At 36.5% G+C, this 27,092-nt stretch overlaps 5 protein-coding genes, 1 long non-coding RNA gene and 5 other non-coding genes across 12 annotated transcripts; 8 read left to right on the top strand and 3 right to left on the bottom strand.

The window, feature by feature from the left end:
* Positions 1 to 647: 647 nt before the first annotated feature.
* On the bottom strand, positions 648 to 1,295 carry LOC147569269 (uncharacterized). Its single transcript, XM_086655737.1, has one exon. It carries the CDS (start codon positions 1,156 to 1,158, stop codon positions 748 to 750), a length of 411 nt encoding a protein of 136 aa, XP_086511863.1. The 5' UTR covers positions 1,159 to 1,295; the 3' UTR covers positions 648 to 747.
* Positions 1,296 to 3,110: 1,815 nt separating this feature from the next.
* On the top strand, positions 3,111 to 4,651 carry LOC147569268 (uncharacterized). The gene is made up of 2 exons (XM_086655720.1): positions 3,111 to 3,796; positions 4,217 to 4,651. The coding sequence occupies exons 1-2, from the start codon at positions 3,683 to 3,685 to the stop codon at positions 4,535 to 4,537; spliced, it is 435 nt and encodes a 144-aa protein (XP_086511846.1). The 5' UTR covers positions 3,111 to 3,682; the 3' UTR covers positions 4,538 to 4,651.
* A 534-nt stretch (positions 4,652 to 5,185) lies between these two features.
* On the bottom strand, positions 5,186 to 7,920 carry LOC147569267 (tumor necrosis factor receptor family protein). Its single transcript, XM_086655719.1, has 2 exons — positions 7,682 to 7,920; positions 5,186 to 5,791 (listed from the first exon to the last, which is right to left on the bottom strand). The coding sequence occupies exons 1-2, from the start codon at positions 7,913 to 7,915 to the stop codon at positions 5,537 to 5,539; spliced, it is 489 nt and encodes a 162-aa protein (XP_086511845.1). The 5' UTR covers positions 7,916 to 7,920; the 3' UTR covers positions 5,186 to 5,536.
* Positions 7,921 to 12,314: 4,394 nt separating this feature from the next.
* On the bottom strand, positions 12,315 to 13,223 carry LOC147569266 (uncharacterized). The gene is made up of 2 exons (XM_086671821.1): positions 12,997 to 13,223; positions 12,315 to 12,892 (listed from the first exon to the last, which is right to left on the bottom strand). The coding sequence occupies exons 1-2, from the start codon at positions 13,156 to 13,158 to the stop codon at positions 12,338 to 12,340; spliced, it is 717 nt and encodes a 238-aa protein (XP_086527947.1). The 5' UTR covers positions 13,159 to 13,223; the 3' UTR covers positions 12,315 to 12,337.
* Positions 13,224 to 14,492: 1,269 nt separating this feature from the next.
* LOC147569265 (DUF3754 family protein, putative (DUF3754)) lies at positions 14,493 to 20,545 on the top strand. Of its 2 annotated transcripts, none has more exons than XR_015231225.1 (15): positions 14,493 to 14,959; positions 15,051 to 15,347; positions 15,720 to 15,911; positions 16,256 to 16,391; positions 17,132 to 17,466; positions 17,640 to 17,766; positions 17,968 to 18,096; positions 18,255 to 18,299; positions 18,415 to 18,494; positions 18,723 to 18,819; positions 18,915 to 19,020; positions 19,128 to 19,181; positions 19,373 to 19,438; positions 19,517 to 19,702; positions 20,257 to 20,545. XR_015231225.1 is itself a non-coding variant. In XM_086655736.1 (15 exons), exons 1-14 carry the CDS (start codon positions 14,601 to 14,603, stop codon positions 19,667 to 19,669), a joined length of 2,160 nt encoding a protein of 719 aa, XP_086511862.1. In that variant the 5' UTR covers positions 14,493 to 14,600; the 3' UTR covers positions 19,670 to 19,702; positions 20,257 to 20,545. The 2 variants fall into 2 exon arrangements, 1 of the variants encoding a protein (XP_086511862.1); XM_086655736.1 differs by having other exon boundaries at positions 18,931 to 19,020.
* A 1,897-nt stretch (positions 20,546 to 22,442) lies between these two features.
* On the top strand, positions 22,443 to 24,480 carry LOC147569259 (uncharacterized). Its single transcript, XR_015238618.1, has 2 exons — positions 22,443 to 23,905; positions 24,389 to 24,480. It is a non-coding gene; the product is annotated as an uncharacterized LOC147569259 (long non-coding RNA).
* On the top strand, positions 22,613 to 22,752 carry LOC147569264 (small nucleolar RNA snoR77). The gene has a single exon (XR_015231676.1). It is a non-coding gene; the product is annotated as a small nucleolar RNA snoR77 (small nucleolar RNA).
* On the top strand, positions 22,814 to 22,958 carry LOC147569263 (small nucleolar RNA snoR134). Its single transcript, XR_015231664.1, has one exon. It is a non-coding gene; the product is annotated as a small nucleolar RNA snoR134 (small nucleolar RNA).
* Positions 23,016 to 23,107, top strand: LOC147569262 (small nucleolar RNA Z223). The gene has a single exon (XR_015231595.1). It is a non-coding gene; the product is annotated as a small nucleolar RNA Z223 (small nucleolar RNA).
* Positions 23,172 to 23,287, top strand: LOC147569261 (small nucleolar RNA Z278). Its single transcript, XR_015231614.1, has one exon. It is a non-coding gene; the product is annotated as a small nucleolar RNA Z278 (small nucleolar RNA).
* LOC147569260 (small nucleolar RNA snoR97) lies at positions 23,400 to 23,508 on the top strand. Its single transcript, XR_015231670.1, has one exon. It is a non-coding gene; the product is annotated as a small nucleolar RNA snoR97 (small nucleolar RNA).
* Positions 24,481 to 27,092: the final 2,612 nt, after the last annotated feature.

Below are 27,092 nucleotides of genomic sequence, written 5' to 3'. Positions count from 1 at the left end.
ACTCGAAAGTTGATGTGACATGCTCCCGTTAGTCCGGTGGAGATAAAACGCCCGGACCAACAGGATTCTGCCACATCTACAAATAAATTTATATATAGACATAAAACATGAACTACTACTAAAACTTAATTTACTAACTCTTAAATGTAAAGCCATAAAGCGTGCTTTAGTTTCGCTCATCTATAACCATGTTGCAATTGGTTCACCTAATATTCCCAAATACGTAACAAATGCGAAAGCAAATATTGGTACCAATCTCGACCATCACATCATGTCATGAATATTCCTCTCAACAATAAGTGTCCCAATGCAAAAAAAGAAAATGAAATGCACTCAAGATATATTTAAGTGGAACTTTCAATAAAAATATTGAAATGAGATTGATAAAATTGACTCGTCGTTATATTGATATATTTCAATTACTGAATATACTTTAAGTTGTAGAAACAATAAGATTTTATCCACGGTCTATTAACTAGAAAGATACACGCGTTGCCACTCAAGAGTCAAGTCGGCTCAACCCTCTTTTGATCTTCCTAGATATTTCATAATTTCATAGTACTAAGTAAAATTCATCTAAGTTTTATCTAATCACAAACATAAACAAAAAGTATGATCCCATGAGAAAATTAGAACAAGAAGTGATATTGGGACGTACAAGTTCCTCTTTTTTTTATTTCAAATTCAATTACCTCAAATCAAAGGCTTCCTTCAAGAAAGAAAGAAAGACCCCGAAATCCCCTGAAATTAGAATAACCCAAAGACAACTGAAAACCCTAGAATTATAAGCCAAACAATGTGAACAAGAAGAAGAGCTTGACCTGAAACAGGTCCATTTCCACCATTACCAATCTCACAAAACCCTAATTTTGCAACTTCAATTCCAGAACAATAAGCATCAGCACAACCACACCAATACGTTACTCCATCAACACCACAAACAGGGTCTGTTCGAAAGCAATTAACAGGACAATAAGAAGGAATTGGTCCAGTACAGACAGGAGAATTTTCTTCAGAAGGTAAGCGAATTGAATCAGATTCATTTCCAGATTGAGCATTTGTTGGTAATGGCAAGTAATTGAAGAAGAATGCGAAGATGATGATGATGATGAAGAGAATGAAGAGAGAGAAAGTAGAGCGAGAAAAATAAGAAGACATTGTTTTGGGATTGGCGAGCTTGGAATTAGGGCTCGCCTTTCCCTTTCTTTGTAAGGAATTTAGGGTTTTCGATTTTGGAGCAAAAGAAGAAGGTAGAATAGGAAGAGATTTTTAAACGAGAGAGGGAAAGTATAGAAACAGAGGAAAGAATAATAAATTATTTCTCTTTTTTGAATGTGAAACGCTTAAGTGGAAATATTAAGTGGAAATTGGCCATGAGAAAATGACACTTGGTATTCCCTCCAATTTATTACATTACTAGTTAAATCCTATTTCCTTGGGTTAGAGCATCACCAATGGTTGGCACCAAAAAGGAATCTTCACCATATTTTTTGGTGTTTTCAAGTTGTTGAACCCAAATAGAAAACACTAAAACTCCCACTAAATCACTATTCACGGTACAGCAGATTATTGACAATCTGCTGTGCTGTTGAGTGCCTTTTTCCTGGGAGATCACCAGAATTTGGTGATCTCCTGGGCCGTAGGGGATGCTCTTAGTGGCTAAACCTAGCTCATAGAGTGCACCTACTAGAATATGGCTTAATTTCATCAACAAGACAACAAATATGGGTTAATTCCAATTTACCCCCCTCACAAAATTGTCTTCATAAAAATGACTAGCTTCCCAAATAATATTATTTTCGCAATTGACTTTAACAACTGGCTTTTTTTGTTTTTCTTAATTTTCTTCTTAAATCTTATACTTTTTTTTTTTCAGTTACAAAAATGTTGTTATCAACAACTGACTGAAAACATATTGGTGAACACTTCACAAAAGAAATCATTTCCTTGTCCATTTCTCTTTTCTTTGGTCGGCTACCACCGCCTACAGGCTAACAACGACATTTTTCTCTCTTCTTTATTTCAGAGAGGGGGAGAGAGAAAATGTTGTGTTGGGAAACTGAAAGTAATGGTGGCCAGCCTCAAAAGAGAGGAAGAAGAAGAAAAATGAAATAAAAAGTTTTGTTGTAGTTAGTTGGTCACGCTTAGTAACTGATAGGTTTTGTTGCCAATGACTATTCTCTGTCTAAAAGAGGGAAAGACGTGAAGGGCGACTGTTTTGAAAAGAATCGTGAAAGTAGAAACAAACAGTCACCATATTTGATGAGTTTGCCTCTTTAGGCGGTCAATAGGGGATTTTCTTCTAGACGTGGTATCACATACACGTTGAGTTTAGAAGCCTTTAGTAGGGACCGAAAATGGAATGAAAATACTAGATAACCTAGCAAATTCAACCTACTTAGTCGACAAGTACAGTTAAATCACAAAATAACCATATAGCCATAGTTATGTTTTGTATGTGCTTAGTCATAATTCTTTTTTCATTTGAGATCATTACAATACCCTATCTGGTTTGTACTCAATTTTATTAGATTAGCAATTCCAGATCCGCAGACTATATAAAGAATAACTTCAACTTAAATTTTATTAAATATGTATAAATTAATTTAGATAATTTTATTAAATATCTATAAATTACATTAGATAAATTTAAAAGCTAAATTTCAGGCTTAAAGGCTTCTTCTTTTCAAAATATATACTGAACTTACAAACTAATGTGTTAAAGTAACCATATATGCAGTACAAATACTATAAGTAATGGTTATTTTAAAGATGGAAAAAACTTAAAATATAAGAGATTATTCTAAAATCAACCACTTTTTCTATTCTATGGAACCATATACCCCTATGCGCCCGGCAACTGAGTAAGAAGTAATTACCAATTTTTCTTAGTATCATTTCCTCACTAAAGATACAAAAATGATTATAACGGGAAGAATATACGTCAAATGTTTCTCATATCTCAACTGCACGAGAACTTAAGAAGGAGATGTCTAGATAGTTCTAAAAGAGAAGGAAAATGCTTATTTCATTCACAAGTAAGAGTTACTTACTAACGTGATATTCGGTGAACCATATAATTGAAATATTGACATCGGGTATGAAAACGTGAGCATTGACGAATAGCTTATCAGGTAAATGGTGATTCGGTATCCGCCAACATCATAACCCCCTCTAGGCAAACGATATGTGCATACTCGGTTATATGGATAGAAAGGTTTGAAGAAATATTATTCTACCAATTAGATCAAATCGATTGTTTACGTTGTTTGGTGCTTTACTCAATATGAACCATATCGCATATTCCGGGAAAATCTTTCACATAAAATACAAGAAATTTGATGAATTCCATTAGAAATTCAGTCTACAATTACAAAATATTGGTACCAAAAATATGTGGACTTCAAGATAACCCATATAACCAACCTCCATAAGAAGCAAATACCCTAACCGTTTTTCAAAAGTTTTCTCTCAACCAAGAAAACTAAAAATAGCCTTCTAGGAGAAAGTCTTTCCCGAAAATTAGGGTTCATCTTCCTCCTCAAAATCTCCTTATAAAATCCTCCCCACATTTCTTAAATCTTTGTTCTTTCCCAGCTTGTTAATACAAAAGGAGAAAAGGTTGATAGTTAATTTGGCAGTCACACCTCCACATCGAAAATTCGAAGTTATTTAGATAACGATGGGAGGTTGTGCAAGCAAACCTAAGGAGTTTAACTCCACTCCTGCTACCCTTCCTGGGGAAAACTCCGTTAATGAACCTGCCATTAAAGACGTTGAGGTCGAAACCACCCAGGTATATTCAAATTAGACTTATACCCGTCATTGATTTTTCTTTAATTTTTGTGTTTAAGCTAGTGTTTGTTGTTCTTTTTTAATCCAAATTTAAAATCTGACTCGAGATCTGAATTGATAGGAGTCATATTTTAGAATGGTTTGCTTTTTATGTCTTGTGAGTTTGACACGTCTGAATGGCTTTTATGTGGTTTCCTTTTGGGCCCATTTGAGTCGCATTAACATTAAGTATGAATTAACAATTCGTTGTCTGAAATAACTTTAAATGACTGTTATGCCCCTGACGCAAACTAGTCTCAGACAAGTTAGATTCAGACGAAAAAAACATTGACTTCTTGGGTGCTGAAGCATCCTTCTAGCTAGAATTTTGTATAATTGAACACTCGAATTCTGAAACAGTTTCCATGAATTGAAATTGCAGGAGCCAAAGAAAGCTGAAGAAACAAAGACAGAAGAGCCATTAGTAGATCTTTCCGAGCCAACTAAAGAACCCAAGGTGGAAGCAGAAGTTTCTGCTGATTCTAAAAATGCTATAAGTGATCTTGTTTCTGAGATCAGTGTTCCATCAGAAGTGAAACAAACTGAAGAGAAAGTTGTAGCTGGTGATGAAACAACAGAGAAAACAAAGGAAGAACCAGTTGTAACAGAAGCAACCCCAATCGAGACTGCAAAATCAGATGTTGCAGTAGATGAGAAACCGAAAACCACAGAAGAGAAAGAAGAACCTATTGTTACCCTTTGATTTCATTTTGTTTCCTTGGGAAGAAGAACCTACGAAATGTAACAGAACCGAGAAAAATCATATTTATATGTTGTACTTGTATTCTATAATGGATAGTTCGAATGTTCGAAGTTATGTAGCAAAATCTTCATTTTGAAACATTCAGTTGATATCTAAGTTATTTAGACTAACCTGTTTTTTTACTAACTGCATTCATTTTATACGTCTACAAAGCCCTAATAAAAAAAAAATCCTTCAGGTTCTTTGCTAATCTAGGGATAGGCGACACTGCATATAAATAATCATGGGGCTGGTTGTTCATACCGAGTCAAGTCGAGTTGAAAGTAATCGTTTTCACAATCGAAACGAATTATTCTGGAGGCTCCGCAGCAAGGGAACTCTCTTTGGGAGGCTCGGCAGCAAGAGATAGAAGAACAATAATTGCTGCAGCAGCAACTTTATTACAGAAACAGATAGGAAATTACACAAGAATCAAACAGACGAAATGAATTATTTGAATTAGGTTACCAATAGTATAACATTTGAGAAAAGCGAAAGACCCTCGCTAGACTCGTCGAGAACTGCGTTTCTGACCTCAAGGTCAGGGATGCGAGGCCTTTTGGGTTCAGATTCCCTTAAAAAGTCCACTGACATAAACAAAAAAAAACATTTGAGAAACAGATACGCCATTTTATTTAAAGATTACGGTTCCAGGTAAAGTAGATCAAATAGAACTCACTCTAGACATCTATCCAAGTTTTTCTCAACCCGCAAAATAAAAACAGCATCTTATCACATCTAACAAAGTTTTTCTCTTAACTCGCAAAATAGAAACAGCATCTTATTGAAGTTCTGAAAAGCAAGAACTTCAATCCTCTAATCAAGATACAAAATTCCACTAAAAAGTGCAGTCATTTAATAATATTAGGAACAAATTTGAAGCTCACTTGAATAGCATCTTCCGATGTGATTGGCTTCTTATCTCTGTTGCTAGTTTCCCTGAAACCTGAAGAGGTTTCATTATTTTTTCACACGTTTCTTTTGCTTTTTCTTTTTGTTTGTAATCTTCTTGACTCCTGCCTTCTCAGTCTCGAGTTTCATTGCCAGGATATTAGTTGCTTGGGCACTATCAGGCTCATCAGGTTGAGTAGCATAGTAGAATTTCTTATGCGAACCCACATGGTGGCAGAGGAGTTTCAACATCTTCCTCCCTCTCATCCATTTCAGCAATAGTTTCATATGAGTTTTACTATTTATCCCACTTACAGCAGCTTCCTGTGGCAACAAAAATGGATCTGGTTAGACAATGATATCCAAAATAATTCAAATCAAAACTTACTTTTTTTTTTGGATAATTTGAATTAAGAAAATGTAGTACTGCTTCTAAATCTTCAAATTGAGTCTATGGAAGTTTAGTGAGTTGGAAGGTCTATAATGTTGTTAATAGAGCCTCCCAAGAATCTTGAAATGGCATTGTTACTTTATTCTCACTTTCTCCGTATAATAGCACGACTGCACGAGGCATTAGATTTCAAACTTGATTCCCAAGTTCGATTCAGATCAAAACTTATAAAAAGGAATTGATCTTCCCAAGTTTTATCCAAAGTGACAATGTAGGTACCAATTCGAGGAACCACCATATTAATCAAGTTAAGAGACAAATGTGGCTTTACTGTGATTCATACATAAATTTTGTGCTCAACTGCCATGATTATGTAGTGATAAATTGATAAGTAAACCGAAAGTTGAATTTCAATTGAAACAATCGAAAAATAGTGGCCACAGACATCGGGGTTCGATTACACGACATATAGGATCTCAATTGCTACAAACGTAAATTTGTCCCATGTTCAGAGATTTGGCCTCCTTTTTCTGGTGGTTCTTCATCATTTCCGGTATCAACCCAAAACCATAGGAAAAAAAATTAATGGTTGAAACACAAGATATTATGTATGACAAACTGGCTGAATATCTTGAGTAGGTTCAACCCAAGAGCAAGATTTGTAATGTGAAGATGAACATTATTTCACATAAATACATTCATCAGGAAGTCTTAAGCGTGAAGTGTTTTGATGAATTTCTTGAGTAGGCAAAGCCTGCCTCCATTCCGCCGAGGGCGGATGAGGGCTATCGTGGACCTCAAATAGATTAAAAATTCCATCCAACTAGCGATTCGGCCCCAAATTAGAATCAAGTAAATTCTAACAGATGAAAGTTTCAAGCATAATAACCAAGTCCCATATTCAGTTTGGATTCACTTGAGCTACACATGATTCAGCCCCAGCCCAGGGTTACTTGGGCGGATTAGCCCCATCCTTGCTACTTAGCTACTACCAAGACTAAAAAAGCAACAAGTGTCCCACCCATATCTTTAGAGGATCTCCAATAACTCGTTTTACTAATACATGAAAATAAACATTAGAGAACAAACAATAATCTCTAACAAAATCTATTTGCAGTTTCCCTTTGTTTCTTTGTTCAATATATCATTAAACTAGACTCGTGCCCTAAAATCTAACCTACTACGTTTATGTCTTATAGATGATGCACATTGATCTTCTTCATTGAATGATTTGAATCACTGAGCTTTTGAATTTGAACCCTTGTGGAGAAAAAAGAACAGTCATTTTGAAAGGGACAAAACTTGGTTCAACAAGACAGACAATTCAATGAAATTTCAGGAACAAGACCAGTACAAAATCCAAGCACTGATTAAAGTAAAATGAAATGCTTCTTGCATTTAACCAAACTTAATGATCAAGATTTACAGTTGCCCAACTTTGTCATCATAAGCTTAAGTTTCAAGGAAGAAACCCAAAATCCCAGCAAACGAAAGAAAATAGAGATGGGACTACCATAAATTTGATTTATCAGTAAAGGATTAATCTTGCCTAGGTTAATAAGTTCAGAGCCTTCAAACAGGAAAAGTTCAGACTTTTAGAATCCTTGAAAATTCAAAACTTCTAATATATTATCACATCTATTTCACATTCATTTCCACCCATCGTTTGAATACTCCTAACTGGATCAAACCTCACATTTTCTAATGAGAAATTCGTTGAACGTTTTGATTCTGATTCCTGTTAAACCAGTTGTGATATCACCAGATAATAGACTAAGAGAAATGAAGTATAGAGAGAGAGAGAGAGAGAGAGAGAGATGAACCTGGGACTGAGTCCAAGCATTGGAGATAGTAAGGGGGCCATGATCTTTGATTATTTGATAAAGACCTTGGGAGATGGACTTGGCCTCTGGTATTGGTACTTTAGGGTTTATCTTCCTCACATTTTCTGCCCTCTTCTTTGAGAAATACCTCACTAATTGAGTAATACCTCCACCACCTCCTCCTCCAACTCCAACTCCACCTCCACCTCCACCGCCGAGGACGCGCCGAAACATCACTACACTCTCTCTCTCTCTCTCTCTCTCTCTCTACTCTTCTTCTCTGCGAATATTTCACGTCCAAATTCTTCTTCCAAAGTAACCACGGGATCTTGTATTTTCCAACTTATTACGGTTGCAGTTCTAATGGTAACCCTATATAATCATCACTATTTTGCAAACAATGACAATGGTATCCTCAGATCCATATTTATGAAGATTTATAGGATCTAACGTGGACGAATAGATTTCATCCCCTATTTCTCTGTCCCACTCTGTTGGGTTCGCACCGAGTATAGAAGACCCGGATCAACCTGTCCGAGTCTCAAAACAAGACCTCAGAGGCTCAGATAGAACTGCTGAACTGGTCCGATTAGTCTCCGAATGGGGCAGTCCGATAGGTCTTGGACTAGCCACTTTGAGCCCTTGCTTAAGGTTTCGCAGCTGATTGAGTCTGAGACCAGTCGGATGGTATTTTAATGGTGGTTTTGGAATTCAAGAAGAGAATGAGAGTTTGGAATCAAGGTTTCTTCTCTCTAACTCTTCATCGTGGATCAAGGTTGTTTTATGACGTGTGATGATGATAAGAAGGAAAAAACAAGACAAATTAGGCAAAGGGGGATAGGGCGCCTGGGTGCCTAACCCAGGCTATACCCCGCACTAATAGACATCCTCCCCAATAACAGTTCCGCCCCGTGCCTTTAGCCGGACCCTACCCCAAGTCCACATACAATTCCGTCCCAATTTCCCCTTGGGACATTCTAGGGATGTCGAAGTATAAATTGTCAACAAAGCCATTGTAAATAAAAGCCCTGGAGGTCCCAGATTCGAACCCCAGAGAATGTGGAATCTTTGGTTATTTGAATTGGGATTATTAGGGTGTAAATAATGTTGTTGGGCTTTAGGCCATGTCTTGTTGAGCTATAGGCCCGGTTCTGTTAGTGTTTGAGTGGGCGGTTATCGAGCTTATCACATCTATGATGTATCAAGTGCCAAATGTAACGACATACGTAAATCGTAGTCGACTTCCAAAAAAAAAACTAAAAGCTCATAACTAACTTCCAAGAATACCAATTGACATTTCCTGAATGCAACATATCATTATTCACTTGACTCTCTGGCCACACCTTTTCTACAATAATTTCCAATTCTATGCAATTTTTTACATTTATTTATCCGTGTTGACGAACAAGTAAACTCCAAGCATTTGATCCGTAACTTTTATAGACATCCATGAATATTAGCTTAACCCATTACAAAAGATAAATTTCATGCCAATTCATTTTCCACTTCTAATGTCAAACCAAATAGTAATGAATTGTAATTTTTTTTTTTTTTGATGAAGAGATAATGAATTTTTTTTTTTTTTTTTGATGAAGAGATAATGAATTGTAATTGGGAAGGTGATAGTTCCATTTCAAGCTACAATTAAAGGACCCCCAACTCAAATTCCCATAACCTTTTATTGACTTGAATCCAATGTGGTTCATTAAGTCATCTGCAACAAAAATTGTGTTGGTGGCTGAAGAAAGAGACGTATGAGATGACCTATATACATATGGATATTACTAGAGGACAAGTAAAAGTGGAATTAGAAATATTCTTACATATAAAGTATAGACTTTGATAAGATACCCAGTAACTCGACCGATTGAAAAAATGAGACCGCACAAAGATCTAAAACTATTTGACAATTACTAAGAATCGGAGATGTTTTGTATTGTCGAAATACCTTGTACTTAACTAATACTATTATTAAATAGATTTTATCTAGTTTCTTAGGTTAGTTAAGAATATTAAGAAATTCGGAATTCACTTTATAAATATAAATTTGATTTCAAAGGTTAATTCATTTTGTTATTATCTATTGTAACGAATCATCTCGCGTTAATAAAGGTGTAGTCTTTCATAGTTTTCTGTTGATGAAGGTTGAGAACTATAAGAGAGATCTTCGACTGAACTACTTTGTGAGAGTAGTCCCACATGGGAGAATGGAAATCTAGCAACTAAGAATATAAGGTCTAAGTCTTCTCCACTCATTGGCAATTGGTTTTGAGTTGGATGGTCTTTTGTTCATCTCTCGTTATCACATAATAATAAAATTTAGAGTTAATTCCTATTTGGCCCCCTACTTTGTGACCAGCTTCAAATATGACTCCCAAATTTCTGTAAATTCAAATATGGCTCCCTATTTTCACACAAATGCCATAACTACCCCTCCTATTAATGTATTTTCAAAATAAAATAAAAAAGAAAACCTAAATTCCACCTCACTTCCCTCTCCACCACTCATCTCTCTCCAGGTCACTTCTCTCTCTCTCCAAGTCACCACTCTCTGTTCCGGTCTGTTCTTCAACAGATCAGATTCCGACGAAGGGGGTTTCCTTCACCGGAATTTTTAGAGAGAGATGAGTGAATATTTATTTATTTTTAAGTTTGAAAGTCACCTATAGGAAAATTTTCCGGCCGGCAACCTTCATCGGAGAAGAGAGTGGTGACTTGGAGAGAGAGAGAGAGGTGAGTTGGATAGAGAGGTGACGTGAAGAGAGATGAGTGGTCGAGAGGGAAGTGAGGTGGAATTTAGGTTATTTTATTTTATTTTGAAAATACATTAATAGGAGGGGTAGTTATGACACTTGTCTGAAAATAGGGAGCCATATTTGAATTTATAGAAATTTAGGGGCCATATTTGAAGCTGGTTAGGAGGCCAAATAGGAATTAACTCTAAAATTTAACATAGCATAGGAGCATGTTTATCATCCTAATTCAAATTTCGGCAAATTCTAACGTATTTTGCTTCATGATTCAAGGGACTTGAATATATTTTATTGGGAGATTTTAAAAGGCCTCCCCGTTTTTGTTAAAAGGCCTCCCCATGATTTCGTTGACTTAGTAAAAACCCTTTGACTTAGCTTGATTAAAGGGCCCCCCTCTTTGAATGGGTGAAAAAAACCCCCTTTAAAGGTGTATTTCACCCACATTTTCTCTCCTCCATCTCATTTTCTCTCTCTGCCACATCATCATCTTCTCCGGTAGGTCGCCGGCCGGCCAAACTTCCGGCCGGCGACCTTCAAAATTTATTTATTTTTTTTTTATTCTCTCTCTTCTCTCTCTCTCAAAAAAAAAAAAAATTTTTTTTTTTTTTTAACTCTCTCTCTCTATAGATCTAGAGAGAGAGTGCAGCCATTGAAGGTCTGTTCGCAGACCTCTAATGGGTCTGCGAGCAGATCCATTGGATCTGCTCTCTCTCTCTCTCTAGATCTCTAGAGAGAGAGAGAGTTAAAAAAAATAAAAAAAATAAAAAAAAAATTGAAGGTCGCCGGCCGGAAGTTTGGCCGGCCGGCGACCTACCGGAGAAGATGATGATGTGGCGTGGTCAACATCTCTGGTCTTGGGTTAAGTTTGACCTAACGGCGTTAACTTTGCCGTTAGGTCAAATATTGATGAAGGAGGTGATCTTTTGTAGAGGGGGCCCTATAACCAAATGGGTTATAATGAGGGGCGCTTTTAGCGGGGAGGCCTTTTAACAAAAAGGGGGGGGGGCCTTTTAAAATTTCCCTATTTTATTTAAGAAAATAAATTTGCAAATATTTTGTGTATACGACATATATATGTTTCAGGTTCAATGAGAATGGTCTACAACAATTACATTCTGTTAGAAAATATGACGAAATCCGACCAGAATCCAACGTAGACGACTAGATTTTTCCCAAGCCATCAAAAAAGAAAATTTGGGCAAAATCCAGTCGTTGACAGATTTTGGTGGAACTTCCACCTATTGTTCGGACATAATAACAACATTCAATTATCTTCACTTCTTACCAGAGAGTCTTGGCTATCCTAGTGTTGAGCAGGGTTGCCGACAACTTTTCTTCTATGATCTCCACTCTTTTCCTTTGACCACAAGATATGATCACTACTATCACCATCTCTAGTGCCCTATCACCATCTCTAGTGCCCCCTCCAATGTTCATAGATGGTGTTTGGAAGTCTTTATAAAAGGTGTTACACAATGTAATCACTATGATTTGGTAGTAGTGACCGAATGGAGTAGAGAGTAGAGATGCTGTTGACCAGCCACTCTCCCAGGTGAATCCTGATAGGATTCATTTTTTCTCTCTAAATCTCGTCTGGCTACGTCATGTCCTTTGGACTTCAACCCTTAATTGTATCCACATGGACATTTGTCCCAAAGATTGGGTTAGATTTTATGTAAAATAACTAGTCAATATTTGCTCAAATAACATTACAGAATTAAAAACCAAATAACTTTTTCAACCATAAAAATCTCTTATTTTTATTACAAATGTCTCACTACTCAATTCAACTTGGATTGAATTTGAGTTTCTCCACTTACACACATCTCTCTCTCTCTCTCTAACCCCACATTAGAACAGGATCATCCATCATGTCTGAAATCCAACCTCTTCATCTCTCTCTCTAAACTCTACATTCATCTTCCTCATTAATATTGTCAACACCATTACAATCAATTCCCCACCCAAACTCAAAAGTAATATCAAGAAAATAAAGCATTGAAACAAGGAGAATACAAGAAACAAACATAGGAATTGGTCCAAATATCCACAAAAATAGTGGGAATGAAAAATAAAAAGCTCTTAACCCTAATGACCAAAAATAACTCCCTCTATTCAAAGATCTTCCCACATAATCAACCGTTAGATGTGTTGAATTAGATGATGAAAATCTTTTCACTGGCACATTTATCAAGATACTTGTATGACTGTAATACCTAATAGATTGTACATTAAACAAGAAAGCTATTAAGAAACAAATCAAGATTGAGAAGAACTTAATTGAAAACCCTAATTCACTTTCATCTATATAAAATAAAACTGATGCTTGTCCTCTTTTATTTGTCATTAATATTGCTATTAATGAACTTAACATTATAGCCGTTGATGCTAATACTGTTGATGCCATGATATTGTTTCTTAGTGTTTGTACTGCTAAAACTCCATTCTTTGATGTATCCTGTATCAAGATCCAACGGTCAAAAACATAAGATCACATAATTGGTGTGAAAATCGACATGCAAAAATGAAAAAATTAGTATGAATCTTGTTTTGATTACCCACCTCCATCATGGTATGGACCCAAATTCGACGATTGATGGCGTTGATTCCGATGACTGTTTTGGTGGGTTGTTTCATAATCCGATGAAGAAGCCAAAAATGATAAACCACCATTAAGAGAAGACCTGAAGGTACAAGAATGTAATCTATTGTTTCTTTCTTCATGGAGTTTGCTTAGGTTTACAAGATCAACAGAACATGCAGGACTCTGACTCTCTCTCTCTCTCTCTCTCTCTAGAAGAGCTTTTAACGGAAATTGGGAAGTGAAAGGGTAAAATTTTATTTATAGGGAGAGCTGAGACAAGTGTGGGTAAAGAGTGCATGTCATTACCATATGCTTGGGAAATGTGGTTAAAGATGGTCAAGGGTTCAAGGGAGAGTGACATGGAAATAAATCAGTTGCGCCTCGTGTGATTTGGAAATTGGAGGGTGCCTATAGATTTTAGTATTTTCTTCTTACTTAAATTTCACTGCATGTTATAGGATGATGCGGACCAGCTTTCTAAGTTGTTAGTGATAATGTTCGCTTTTGTATTTTCGAGTCTCACGTTTTTAAAAAGTCCCATTAGAGAAGGGTGTTTAATCTCTTAAGAAGAGCACTACACTCCGTCTCACAGCTATGTGGGTTTTGTTTCGCAACACACCCTCCCAAGACCACACCACAGTAGAACTAATCGTGCTGATAATGTGTTGAAATTTAAGTATATCTAGATGAAAAGAAGCTCGAAGTATTAATATAACCCTTGTGAACTAAATAAGGAAGAAACAATATAAGGTTACAAGTAACTATACATTCTTTCGTATTTACATGATTTACACAGAGAGAAACCTTCATACCCCTCTCTCTCTCTCTCTCTCCATCTATATAGAGATCGACGTGTGTTTAAAATTGAGAAATGAGAGACAAAATACAAACATAAAAAGCAAAGAAGACAGTTAAACCAACTAAAACTCTAGCAATATCGCTCACAAAATTATAATCCTATCCAAAGTGATTTCTTATATACATTTTTATCATTTGATATTCTAGGTACATGGATCATATATTTAAAGTCCCCATATTGAGTTACTAAAAACCCATAAACTTTAATCATTTGGTGTTTTGAATGGAGGTGTTGGGGTTTTTGGGTTGAAGCGAAGGGAGATAAAGCTTTTGTAAAAGTTAAAAGAGTTGATGTGACGGGAGAGATAAAAAAGTAGAAAGATATTTTAAAATTGGGAGGGGCTAAAGGGCCCTGCTCAAAATGTTGTAAGCCCTCGGATTACACAGGGGGTCTCAAAATTAATTTAGCTAACAAGGAAGATATGGTTTAGGGACAATTTTGGTATGAAAAAGACGGTCACTAACATCTGACGAAATAAGAGACGGAAAAATGAAAAAGAAGACCATACTGGAAGTTGGTCATCTTTAGGGGGGTCACGTTTGTGAGTTGGTTATCTTTAGGGGCCAAAATAGAATCGACCCTAATGTTGATCATCGTTTTTAGTCTTCTCCACACGTGTGGACGTGCAATTATACAGACCGTTGGTTTTTAGCCTAACCTTATTACTTGAGACTTGAGTCTCTACTCCCTCTCTCTAGGCTACCCGCCTTTTTTTCCAAAACAATGTTATCTTCTCAAATCCTAACCAGTCTCAACATTTTCTCTTCCAATTCAAACCACTCAATTTCATCCTACCGATCTTCTAATCTAACAATTTCTTGTTGTTCACTAAAATCATCTGAACAAATTCCACTAAAACCTCTTCAGAATCAAGATGAATCTTCTCCTCCGATCAAAAACGACCATCAAAGAAAAAAGCTCAAAAACGAAACTGAAAGAGAAGTTGTTGACGAGAGAGAAATTTCTGGTATTCGAGTTCCGAGGCAGAAATATATATCTGTTTCCAAATCAGAACTACTCAATTCGTTACTAACAGTGTTTGAATCTCAACAAGATATAGATGAATTCCTTCGATTATCTTCGTAAGTTAGTAGCTTCATCGTTTTTTTTAACCCTAATTTGGAACCAAATGTGGTTTTGTTTATTCTTCTCTCTCTCTCTCTCTAATTGCAGATATTTAGATTCTATTATTCATGCGGAACATAAGAGAATTCTAGAAGAGATGAGAATCGATTATTCACTTAATGATTCTGTAGATAAGAAAGAGGATGTTGAAAATGAGGTTTTGAAAGAAGAAATCGTGGTGAATGGGAATCACACGAACAAGGAGAATGAAAGCTTTCAAATAGGTTCCAAGGATGTAAAAGATGATGAATTAGGGCTACTGAAGTTCGATTATGGAAATTATTTAAGCTTTCTTTTAAGTGAAGCTGTCAAAAACATGGAGAGAAATGAAAAGGCATTTTCCAGGTTTGTTGTTTTTATCTTGTAGAATGTTTGAGGAATATTGTTACTCTATTGAATTTCATGAACTAGGGTTTATGTTCAATTAGGTCACTACTTCAAATTCTCACTTTCAATATTCTAGTATTTGTGTGTATTGAAAATAGTCCCACATAGTATAAGGACACATACGAAACCTCGTTACAAAACTTGTTACGAAACCTCGTTACGAAATCTCATATACAAATATATCGCGTCTCCACTCTCCACTATTTGCCCATATACTAAATACGTTACCAGAGTAAGCTCACACATAGGATCCCTGCGACCACATGTGCTTATCTTGACTAGAAGGCGTATATTAAGATGTGCTTTTATTTTGATTTTAACTGTTATCAGCAATGCTCGTGAGGTTGCTATCGCCACCCGTTTTCAGCGCTCCTTCATGAAACTTTTGCACAATGCACAGTTTGAAGAACTTTCAGCTAGCGATTTACTGTTAACATCAGCTCTGAACACTGACTATCTGTTAACATTGCCGATCTATGTTGACTGGAAAAAAGCATTGGAGTCTAATGCAATAATATTCAGGTAGTTCTTTGTATGTCTATCTGTTCACTTCTCATTGATTTACCTAAGGCCCGGTTTAGTTTGACGTGCCATTTTCTGGTCTTTATTAGCAAATTTAGTGGGTATTCTATTGTCATTGCACTTTACTACCATTTTCCTCTTCAGTGTGAGCCTAAATTGCTTTTTAGTTGACCCTAAGTTTTTGTTACTGCTTCCTATTGTGTAGTTGTAGATAGTCTATTATGTGAATTATTTGGTTTTCTCTTCGCATATTACCCGCATTTGCTCTGTGGACAAGGAGAATAAATAGATAGTCGGGTATGTTAAATTTTACTACTCACATGTTACCAACATTTATGTTGTAGACGAGGATATGCTACTGAGAGGCAGAATGGTTTACTACTTGGTGCAAAACTGGACTATATACAATCAAAACTTCTCCAAGGGATATTCTACACTCTATCAAAGCCAGTGGGAAGATTCGGCATGTATATAAATGAGGTTGGTTGCTTTTGGATCATGTGATTTCATTAGTTGGGGCTGCCCCTTCATTTTCTAGATTTATAAGGTCTGTACATATATTTAGGTTGTTTGTTTTTCTTCTACCCTCTTAGTGACTCTTCTGGGGCATATGTCTTACCACGGAAGACTAAAACAGTTTCGAGTATTAGATTTGAAGGCAGGGGGCAAAAAGGAAAGAAAAGAGTCAAATTAGTCAGGCTTGATGTGAGACAAGGTTGTCATAAGCAGACAGGCTTGATCTAAAATCACCAGCTTAAAAGAAGTTGTTGTAGGATCACTTCGAGATATAATCTAAACGAATAATCATTTTGACTAGAATGACATGCATTGCAGTGATAATAACTAAATAAACAATTTCATGAATGCTACGTTAAGTTGGTGACGGTCGCTAGGCTTTTAGAAGTCCATAATAGCCAAAAAGGTAATAATAACAAAATTATTTTATACTAAACATCCATAAGAAACTGATGAATGATGTTTATTCAAATCGGGTCGGGATAAATTTTGTGATGCAATTACAGTCAGAAACTGGAAATCCCCGGCCCGTGGAATATTTTATTGGCAACAAAACCAAGTGTCCGGACAACATCTTTGCTCTCTGGTTGTAAATTATCTACCCGTTTACTTCTTGTAACCTCAGCTCCATTATTCTACTACACTTTAACAGCACTCGAACATGCATTTGTATTTACATGGTTATGTCTATTGGTTTTGAATAGGTAGTGAAGAGAGCAAGTCAAACCGAAGAAGTGCAGGTATGGGTTGAACGAATTGAGAACTGGTTTAAAGATCTGTCTTTGTCGAAACAGTCAAATTCTATTCATGAAAGAATATTCGATGACCAACTAGTAGCTGATCAACTATCAGATAGCGACCTTCCCATATGGCTAGCAGCACAAAGGGCAGTGCCTCGTTATGAAGGCCTTCTGTCGTCAGTTGGTCCACGGGGAAGGCTCTTCAAGAAATTGTTAACATGGATTGGAATCTTTCCGTCTGTACCAGAAACATCATTTGAGTCTGTCAGTGATAGCACTAATTCTGAACCATATCTAAGGTGGGGTATATGCTAGTTCACTTAATCCTTGTTGAATCTTTTTGTTTCTGGACCTTTCACTTCCAAGGTCCATGATCTTAGAAGTAAGAAGGCCCATAAAAATGCAAAGTAATTTAGACTAAAGTCAGTAGATTGATGTGTAAATGATAATATTTGGATCAATTGTATTTCAGGCCAATATTCTTATCAAGGATATCACTTGGTGATATATGGAGACCCGCTTCTTTTAAACGGTGTGGAAATGCCTGGAACATGTGTAAAACAGCTATATCTATTCTTTTTTCACAGTCAGCTCTCCAGGTTTCTCCTCCTACATATTTACTCTCGTGTTTGAAGTTCAGTTTTTATTCTATAATAATTAATGAGTATCAGTAAGCATAGAGGGCTGACAACCTTCCATCTCCAATGATATTCCAAGAATAAACAAATTTCAGAGAACTGTCAGAAAGATACAACTCGTTTGTTAATTTTTCATGCTAACACCGTTTTTTCTTATACTAGGAGCCAGCTTTTCAAGAGTTAATTTTGCTTTATACCGAGGAAATTAGTCAAGGAGGTACGAAAGACAAAATTGAAGTTCCTTCATTGAAGTTGAAAATCTATGAGAATATCCCTATTCCAGATCTACCTGTAAGTACTTCGAAGAATGTTATATACTTATATATATAAATATTTAGCTTTCCTTTCTGTTCATACTCTTTTCTGATTTACTCGCTTTATTTTAGCAGTTGAATTATTAAAGTTTCTACTATAAATTTTCCAACAATGAACTTTTTCACTTGCTGCAGGTTATTTTTCCACACAAAAAGCTATCTTTCAGAATACTTGATACGGTAATACCAGAAAACTCGCATTATCTGCAGTCTGCACTAGTTGTTATCATTCTTATTTTGAAAGAAAATATATATTTTCCACTTTTCTTGGTGAAAGAACTAGTTTTACCCACAGGTACGCTTGGACATTGCAAGCATAGTGGGACTGTCGGCATTCTTGGTAAATTACAAGTTTGTGAACATTGTATCATCCCCGTAAGTGCTTTCCACTTTGAACTGGCTGATTGGATAGTTATTAACGTGATATCAAATATTATGTTGCAAAGACCTATAGATGAAAACATTTTCCATCCAGGTTCTTCCTTTTATTGAGTAGAATCATAAGTGATTTCACATGACATATTATGTTGCGCAAACTAGAAAGACATTCTCACTTTTTAAGTTCTAATTTCCTACAACTTGTGCTTGTATGGTTTTGTACAGATCGGCATTTCTGCTTGATGCTATTGCAGTCAGTGCACTTATAATATACGTGTCACGTGTGGCACTAGGATACAAACAGACATGGGATCGCTATCAAGTAAGTTTTCCACTTTTATTTCTGAAATCAGAGAAAAAATCATTATTTTCAAAAATCTAACAAACTGAAGATTTTAATGTAAAATATCTTACTAGGAATCCCCTATTACAGCTTCTTGTTAATCGAACACTCTATGAGAAAACCTTAGCAAGTGGCTTTGGGACAGTTCACTTTCTTCTGGATGCATCTGAACAGCAGCAAGTGAGAAATTTCCAAATCTCAGATCCCATTAATATAAGAGCAATCAGTAAAAAATAGCATTTTTATTTGTCATTCATTTCCTTTTGCGCCCACAACATTATCTGCAGTACAAGGAAGCTATTTTGGCCTATGCCCTCCTGCTTCAAGCCGACAATGGTCAGGTCTGTGTTTCTCGCATAAGTCCTACTTTGCCTATTTTAGCATATCTAGCACCACATATTCACACCGTTACTTCTGCATTTTACTGATTCAAGAGAAACTAAAATTTACTCACATATTGCATCATATGCCAACATTTTTATCCTCAGTTAATATGACTGGAAATTCTAACTACTGATTGCTGAGAGTGCAGATGAGTTGTCGGAAAAGTATTGGTGACACGTGCGAGAGATTCATGTACGATAAGCTCAAGGAGAAGGTATTTGCGAACTTTATAACTTTATTTTCATCAAAACTATGAAGCAATATCAAGTCTCAAAGTGAATTGTGTGCACAGGTTGAAATGCCAATTGACCAGGCAATCGATACATTGCTGAGGTTGGGCCTTGTAACCGAAGCATCTAGTGATGGGAACATATGCTTGCAGGCCATTCCATGTTCCGAGGCATATATGGCACTCAAACAACGTTGGAATAGTTTGCTTGGCTAAAAATGTTTATTCTGCACGATTTCTTATATCAAGGTAATCGACTAGCTGTCTAGTCCTATCTGCAAAACACTTGCATTGGCCTACCCGTCGTTATTACACTCATTGACACTAGCTATAATTTTCGACTCGCATTTCCGAAGGAATATTCGTAAGAATGAAGACATTGAAATGAGAAATTATGTGGCAACACTGAAGTTTCATACATAAGGCACTTAGTCCTACATTGGTTGGGAAGATCTTCCAGACCTAGGTTATGAGAAAACGCCTTATTTACATAATGGCTAGGCTTATTAAGTCGGTTTGACGCCTAAATTAGAAAAAGTTGGATGAGTAGGTGTTCCAACACATGCCCATTTCAAGGAAAACCTAGTAAACTGTGGAACTAGGCTAGTAGGCTTATTCCCAAATGAAGGACAACATGGCTGGTACAGGGACGCGCGTATATCAAGAAACAATTCGGAGCGATCTTTAATGATTGTTCTACGTTTTTCAGATAGCATCACCAAACTATTTAGATAAGTTATTCACATTAAGCATGACGGACCTTTAAAAACCTTTACATATTGTTCGAATTTTGTGGGATGCAGGTGTAAAATGGATATATATCTTTGATTATCAAAAAATCATGGAATTCAAGCGTGAAAGACATTCAGATCCAGATATAATGTGCAGCCACTCTTTTAGTTAATGACTTCGTTTGTTCTAAGCGTGAAAGCATTTTTTGTATAAAGTTACATATTAAAATATTTCGGTAGGAGAATGGCAATTGGCGCTACTTCTTACTTGGAGGGGTGGGATGTTGTTTGACAGGTGAATTCTTGTAGAATATTAGCGGCATGAGGTTTCGGAAAAGAAACTCAATTTGTGCATAGCAAATTCAGTTGTTTTCTTTCATTATGAACTGGAGGATTGTTAGCAGTGAGGGTGACTTTTCCAAACATCACAATACTAATGAGCTAACGAGCTATTAACCACTCGGACATGTCAAGTTTTAGTTGAGAGACTAGATTATATCGCAAATGAATGATGGATTTTCACCACCATTCTCGGAGTAGATGTACTCCCGCACCCACAGGGGTACCCCATGCGCCTCATGTGCCCGTTACGGAGTTGCTAAATTTGGTTAAAAGCAAGGAATGAAACTTCGTTTTCGATGGAAATTTCGGTCGGCCAAAAATTGGAAATGTTTCGTGGAAATGTTTCGTGGAAACGTTTCGGTCAGTGTAGAAATTTAACACATCTACGAAAATGATATAAATGTGATGTAGTTGTGCATAACAAGACTTTCAACCATAACTAAGCATGAAAATATGTAGTCTTGGCTCAAGCATGAAAATTGAAATACGAGGTAAACTTGAAAAAAAAAATTGACGGATTTGTGACAAAATTCGTTAAATTCAAGGTTAATCTACAATAAAACAGTAATACAAGGGGGCTGACTTAAAAAAAGGTAACTTGGAGCTGTTATAGTAGGGGGTAAATATTAGAAATTTAGAAATAATGTGAGACATCCTAAAAGAGTGTTAAGGGCGCACTCTATAAGTATTAAGAGCGTCTCCCTTGTGAGTGAAGCAAGCACCCTTTACTCTAAATAGGGGCGCCTTAAAAATTCTCATTTAAACCTAAAAACCCTTAAATCGTCTTCTTCTCCAGCCGACATGCTCTCTCTCTAGATTTCTATCAAAATCAACCCTAAAACTCACAATTTCTTGATGAATCTTCACCTGTAATATGAGATAAATTACTTGTTAAGAAGAAATGAAAGGATTTCTTGAAGATCTGAGAAGAAATAGTGAAGAGAAATGAAGATTAAACCAAAAAAATGAAGAACAAATGAAAGTAAGTATCCTAAATTGATTTGGAACAAAATTTCGATTGATTTCGCGAATTTTATGTACGTGTGTTTCTGTATACCTATATTGAAATACCGAAAAAGTTTCAGTCATTTCGACCGAAACTTTTCGACATTTCTTTCCTTGGTTAAAAGTAATGCTAGGGAATAAGAAAAATTAGGCAGCCTAGCCAAATTTTATGTGGTTTCTCGTGATCCACAGTTCAGTAGAATCAAAATCAGTGGAAGTACGGAATGTTGCAACCCACATGAGAGTTTATGCCTCGAGTTTGTCTAGTTTTTCTTATTCTCTGTCATTTTTGTTTTTTTAATGACTTCAAATTATTATGCAGTTGGTTGTGTATCTCGATAAGTCCACATAAACTCCTTAGTTTAATGGCTTCCACCAAGTTTTAAACCACTCACTCCCTTCTAATTGGGATTTCTCATTTCGGAATGAAATCCTTATTCCGCTGAGACATTACCAAAGACCAATATAGAACGTGACACCTGAGAAAACAGTATGTTGGTAAGTGTAGACGAAATATGATACAATATTTCTTATAAGGGATTAAAAGCCACATCTAGAAGGCAAGTCTACATACTTTGAGGTGGCGAAGTACCAAGCCCACAGTATCGTCCCCAATGATCAACATTCTTTTGCTAGTGGCCTCTTTTAAAATCGTGAAACTAAGACGTGCTAAAACACCAATAGTCATCAATATAGCCTTGGTTCACACACATCGCGGGGTCAATATTATAGACCCGTATATACATCTGCGAGTTCGTTGGCGCAGTAGAAATGTGCTCAACGAGTCCAAAAGAATAGTAGCGGCGGTTTAGGGTTATAAGTGTCATCTCGCCCCAACAAAAGGACTAGGGTTTCTTCCTCCACAAACGTAGTTGTTATCCTATAAATAACTTCAGATCGTCATTCTAAACAAACAGCTTCCAGAGCTAAATCTAGTCTTCAGTTAGGGTTTACAACCTATAGTCATCGTTGTTTCATTTTATTTAGGTAAATACTTCATCCTAGTTTAAATCTAGGGTTTTTTTTTTTCCTGTTTTTGGATGAATCGAAGGAGAAATCCAAACAATCCGAGTGGAAATTCAGGCAGCCCCTTTACGAATAAAAATCAATGGTAAAGGAGGTGTTGTTCTACTCGTAAATCAATTCTTCTGCTCTTCAGATTTGCTGAGAATTGGGTTTTGCCCTTTTCTCTGAAGCTGGTCTAGTAAGCTCAAGAACATATATCCTCATCTCTCCTTATTCATTATTTTATGGTTAGGGTTTCAAATGTTCATATAATCTGATGCATGTAGCACCCCGGGCTTGTCTGAAATTCTTAATGAAGAAGAAAGCCCCAATGCTCGTGCTAAAGTTCACCGTTTAGTGTTGCAATTTAGCTTCGAATCTATATAAACAGCTTTATTTGTGTCAAAATAACGGTTAAATTATCGAAGTTTTGATTCTTTTTGATCAAAACATTATGTTTTTAGAATACCCATTGATTTGTTTGGCGTTGATGATTAAATCTACAGCTTTAATGCCAGTTCTGCTTCAGAAAATTCTTGATAGATAGAGCTGAAATAAATCTGAGCCAAAAATTTCATTAATTTTGTTTTTGTTGATTTTAAAAATAGGTTGAATTTGATGTTGAAATAGTGAATGCCAATGAGGAAATGATTCAATCAATAGAGGTGTAGTGAAATCAAGACCCTGTTTACAGGGAGAACCCCTTGGTGGAGCTTACATTTCATATGACATTAATGAATCTCCCTGAGGCTAATAACTAACTATTTAGGTCATCAAATTTGAAACATTTTAGGTCATTTCAATGGATTCTTAATAATGTTTTATTGGCAGATTTGAGTTTTAACTATTCTTCTGTCTAAGATATTAAATTACAGACAAGGAGACTGAAAAAACTCAAAAAGTAAAGTGTGGTCATCAACTTCATTTCTTGATTTTTCTACAAGAATGGAGCCAAATAACTGCAATACATTCTAATACTTGATTAGACCCATTTTCATTTATGAATCTTGAGACACGTTTTTATATATATAATATGAGTTTTGAGCAAGAGAAATTAGAGGAAATAATGTTTAAATCTAAAGATCCAAATCAACCTAGCCTGATCACATTGGAGATACTATAATACCTAACAATTTGATCCTAGATCTAAAATTTTACTAATATCACCGGTCAAGTGGTTTTCAATGATGTAGGTGGTCGCTGTTCTGGTGGGTTTCGATGATTTAGGTCATCGTTTCACTGTTCACCCCTACCCTCAAGTGTTGATTTGTAGATGAAGGGAAAGAACTGCAGCCAAACATGAGAAGATACATTAAGGTGTTGATTTTAAAAGGGGATATTTAATTTCCGAGTCAACCTCAACTCCAATGTATAGGGGGCTTGGGCTCCCAATTTGAATTTGGGAGCCCAGCCCCTTGCCTCCAACCCGGGAGCCCCGGGCTGGGGGCTCCGGGCTGGGGGCTCCCAGCCCCCAAAATATGACCGTTGGACATATTTGGGGTGGATCCCCAAAAAGGGATCCACCCCACTTTATTTTTATTTTTTAAATTTTTTTTAATCTTATTATTTTAAGTACTTCATTTTTAAGTATTTTTTGTTTTTTTTTGTGTTTATCTTTTTGAAATTATCTTTCTTGAATAATATCACATTTTAATTCATAGTCGAAATCTAATAATTCATAGTCTGAAATTTAAAACTAAAATTTCGCACACGTACTTCACACGTATATTATTTTGATTTGGGAGCCGCTGTTGGGAGCCCAACGTTGGAATTGAGCAAAGCCCCGAGGCTCCCAAAACTCAGGGGCTCCCAAAATTGGGAGTCCGAGCCCCCACATTGGAGTTGCCCTTAGACGTTTCAAAATTGTCTGTGCTTCTTTTGAGGATTTTAAAATTTGCAATGTAAATAGAAAATCATATGTAATAATACTATATGTTTAATGGCTATCAAATTTTTAAATGTTAACCTTTTGAAATTGCAATGGATGAACCCTATATCATAATCCACTATCCTTAGTATTATCATAGTAGAGAAGTTTCTGGTCTCAAAAAGTCAATCAATTCTTGGCTTGTGACGACAGCAGATCATCTAAGAAAGCGGTTGTGCGTGAAGTTTTGACATGATGAAAAAGAAGCTCATAACATATTAACATTTGGATTCATCACTGGATGCTTCATCATCCTCCACGGATCCCTGGCAATTTACATGACTTACACTACAATTTAAAACTATAACACCATTTTTTATTGTTTTTTTTTTGGAAGCCGACTACGATCTTCGTATGTCGTTACATTTGGCACTTGATACATCATAGATGTGAAAAGCTCGATAACCGCCCACTCAAACACTAACAGAACCGGGCCTATAGCCCAACAAGACATGGCCTAAAAGCCCAACAACATTATTTACACCCTAATAATCCCAACATTTTTTATTGTTTTATGGTAGACTAAAAGATATATTTTATGAGGATCAAACATATATATGAAAATGAGTAAAGAGACTAAAGGGAAAAAAAAGAAAGGGAAATTTTAAAAGGCCCCCCCCCCCCCCCCCCCGTTTTTGTTAAAAGGCCTCCCCGCTAAAAGCGCCCCTCATTATAACCCATTTGGTTATAGGGCCCTCTCTACAAAAGAGCACCTCCTTCATCAATATTTGACCTAACGGCAAAGTTAACGCCGTTAGGTCAAACTTAACCCAAGACCGGTCATGTTGACCACGCCACATCATCATCTTCTCTGGCAGGGTCGCCGGCCAGCCAAACTTCCGGCCGGCGAAATTTTTTATTTTTATTTTTATTCTCTCTCTCTCTCTCTAGATCTCTCTCTACAGATCTAGAGAGAGAGCAGATCCAAAGGGTCTGTTCGCAGACCCTATGGATCTGCTCCCTCTCTCTCTCTAGATCTGTAGAGAGAGAGAGAGTTTAAAAAAAAAAAAAAAAATTTGTTTTTAGAGAGAGAGAAGAGAGAGAATAAAAAAAAAAAATTTGAAGGTCGCCGGCCGGAAGTTTGGCCGGCCGGCAACCAAGCCGGAGAAGATGATGATGTGGCGTGGTCAAATGATGTGGGTGAAATACACCTTTAAAGGGGGTTTTTTTCACCCATTCAAAGAGGGGGCCCTTTAACCAAGCTAAGTCAAAGGTTTTTTACTAAGTCAACGAAACCATGGGGAGGCCTTTTAATAAAAACGGGGAGGCCTTTTAAAATCTCCCAAAAAGAAAAAATGACGAACTAAAAGGCGGGGGCCCATCCATCCCACCAAAATGGTGGGATATACAGTACTTGCCAAATTTGAAGGACCGTTGGGGATGTTCTACCGGAGATAAAATTCATTTATTCCGAAGATCTTTAGAATGGTCGATGCAAGATCAGAGCAAGAGGTTTGGTATTAGAAAAAAAGTTGGGGTTATTTTTCAAATAGCTCCCAACTTCCTACCTAGCCCCCTACTTTATCAAAATACTCAGATGTCCTCCTTTTTTAGTTACCATTATAACTCTGTTAATTAGTCATCACGTTCTCTCCTCCATCTGATCACCTCACTCCGCCACTTCATTGTCTTCTCCGGCGAAAGTCGCGACGGGCCAATTTTTCGGCTGGCGACCTTCAAACATTAAATTTTTTCCCTCTCTCTAATTCTTTTTCCTCTTTCCTTTCTCTCTCTAGATCTGGTTCGAACAGACCTTTGAAGGTCTGTTCGACAGATCTGGTTCACCATGAACCAGATCTAGAGAGGGGGGAGGGAGAGGGGAAAAAAAGGTTTTTTTTTAATGTTTGAAGGTCGCCGACCGAAAAATTGGTTGTCGGCGACCTTCGCCAGAGAAGACGATGAGGTGGCGAGAAGATGAGGTGGCAAAGACGTCGGAGAAGACGATGAGGTGGCGAGAAGATGAGGTGGCAGAGAGAGGTGATGAGATGGAGGAGAAAGAAGTGATGACTAGTTAACCGTGTTATAACGGTACATGAAAAAGAAGACCATTTGAATATTTTTTATAAAATAGGGGGCTAGGCAGGAAACCAATCATAAAGTTGGAGGCTATTTGAAAAATAACTCAAAAAGTTAAACCCACCAAAAGATTTGTGGTAAAATTGAGGTATCATAAAGATTACATAGTATCCCAATTGGATCTAATTTAGATGAATGATCTTGATTAGGATATCAATAATACTTTATTGTAACTCCATATAAAAGAAAATATTTCCAAACTTCATATTCCTATCACATATTCATTATTCACATCCTAAGCAAAAAGAGAGAGGTAATATTACATCTAAAAATGGCTCCCAAGATCATTTTCTATGCAATCTACCTGCTCTTTCTCTTCTCATGTAAGTACAAGTCAACTAATACTGCTTATTCCCCCACATACCACAAAATATAATTGAATAGGGCCAATTTTTGTACTACAACTTTACAAGTGATACATTCGTTTCATTTATGTATCTTATATCATTTTGATGTCCTAGGACTACACTAAGGTCGAATCGACTTTGATCCTTTCTTTTCATGTCCTTAGGCATCCTAATAAACCAAAAAAAAAGCAAAGAGGAAGAGGGAT

The sequence above is a fragment of the Eschscholzia californica genome, unplaced genomic scaffold (genome assembly GCF_041429995.1).
Source record: "Eschscholzia californica isolate CP2 unplaced genomic scaffold, dmEscCali1.0.p SCAF_1, whole genome shotgun sequence".
In the NCBI taxonomy this organism is placed as follows: domain Eukaryota; kingdom Viridiplantae; phylum Streptophyta; class Magnoliopsida; order Ranunculales; family Papaveraceae; genus Eschscholzia; species Eschscholzia californica.
Note: the sequence above shows the minus strand (reverse complement) of the source record. Positions and strands in the feature narration are given on the sequence as shown.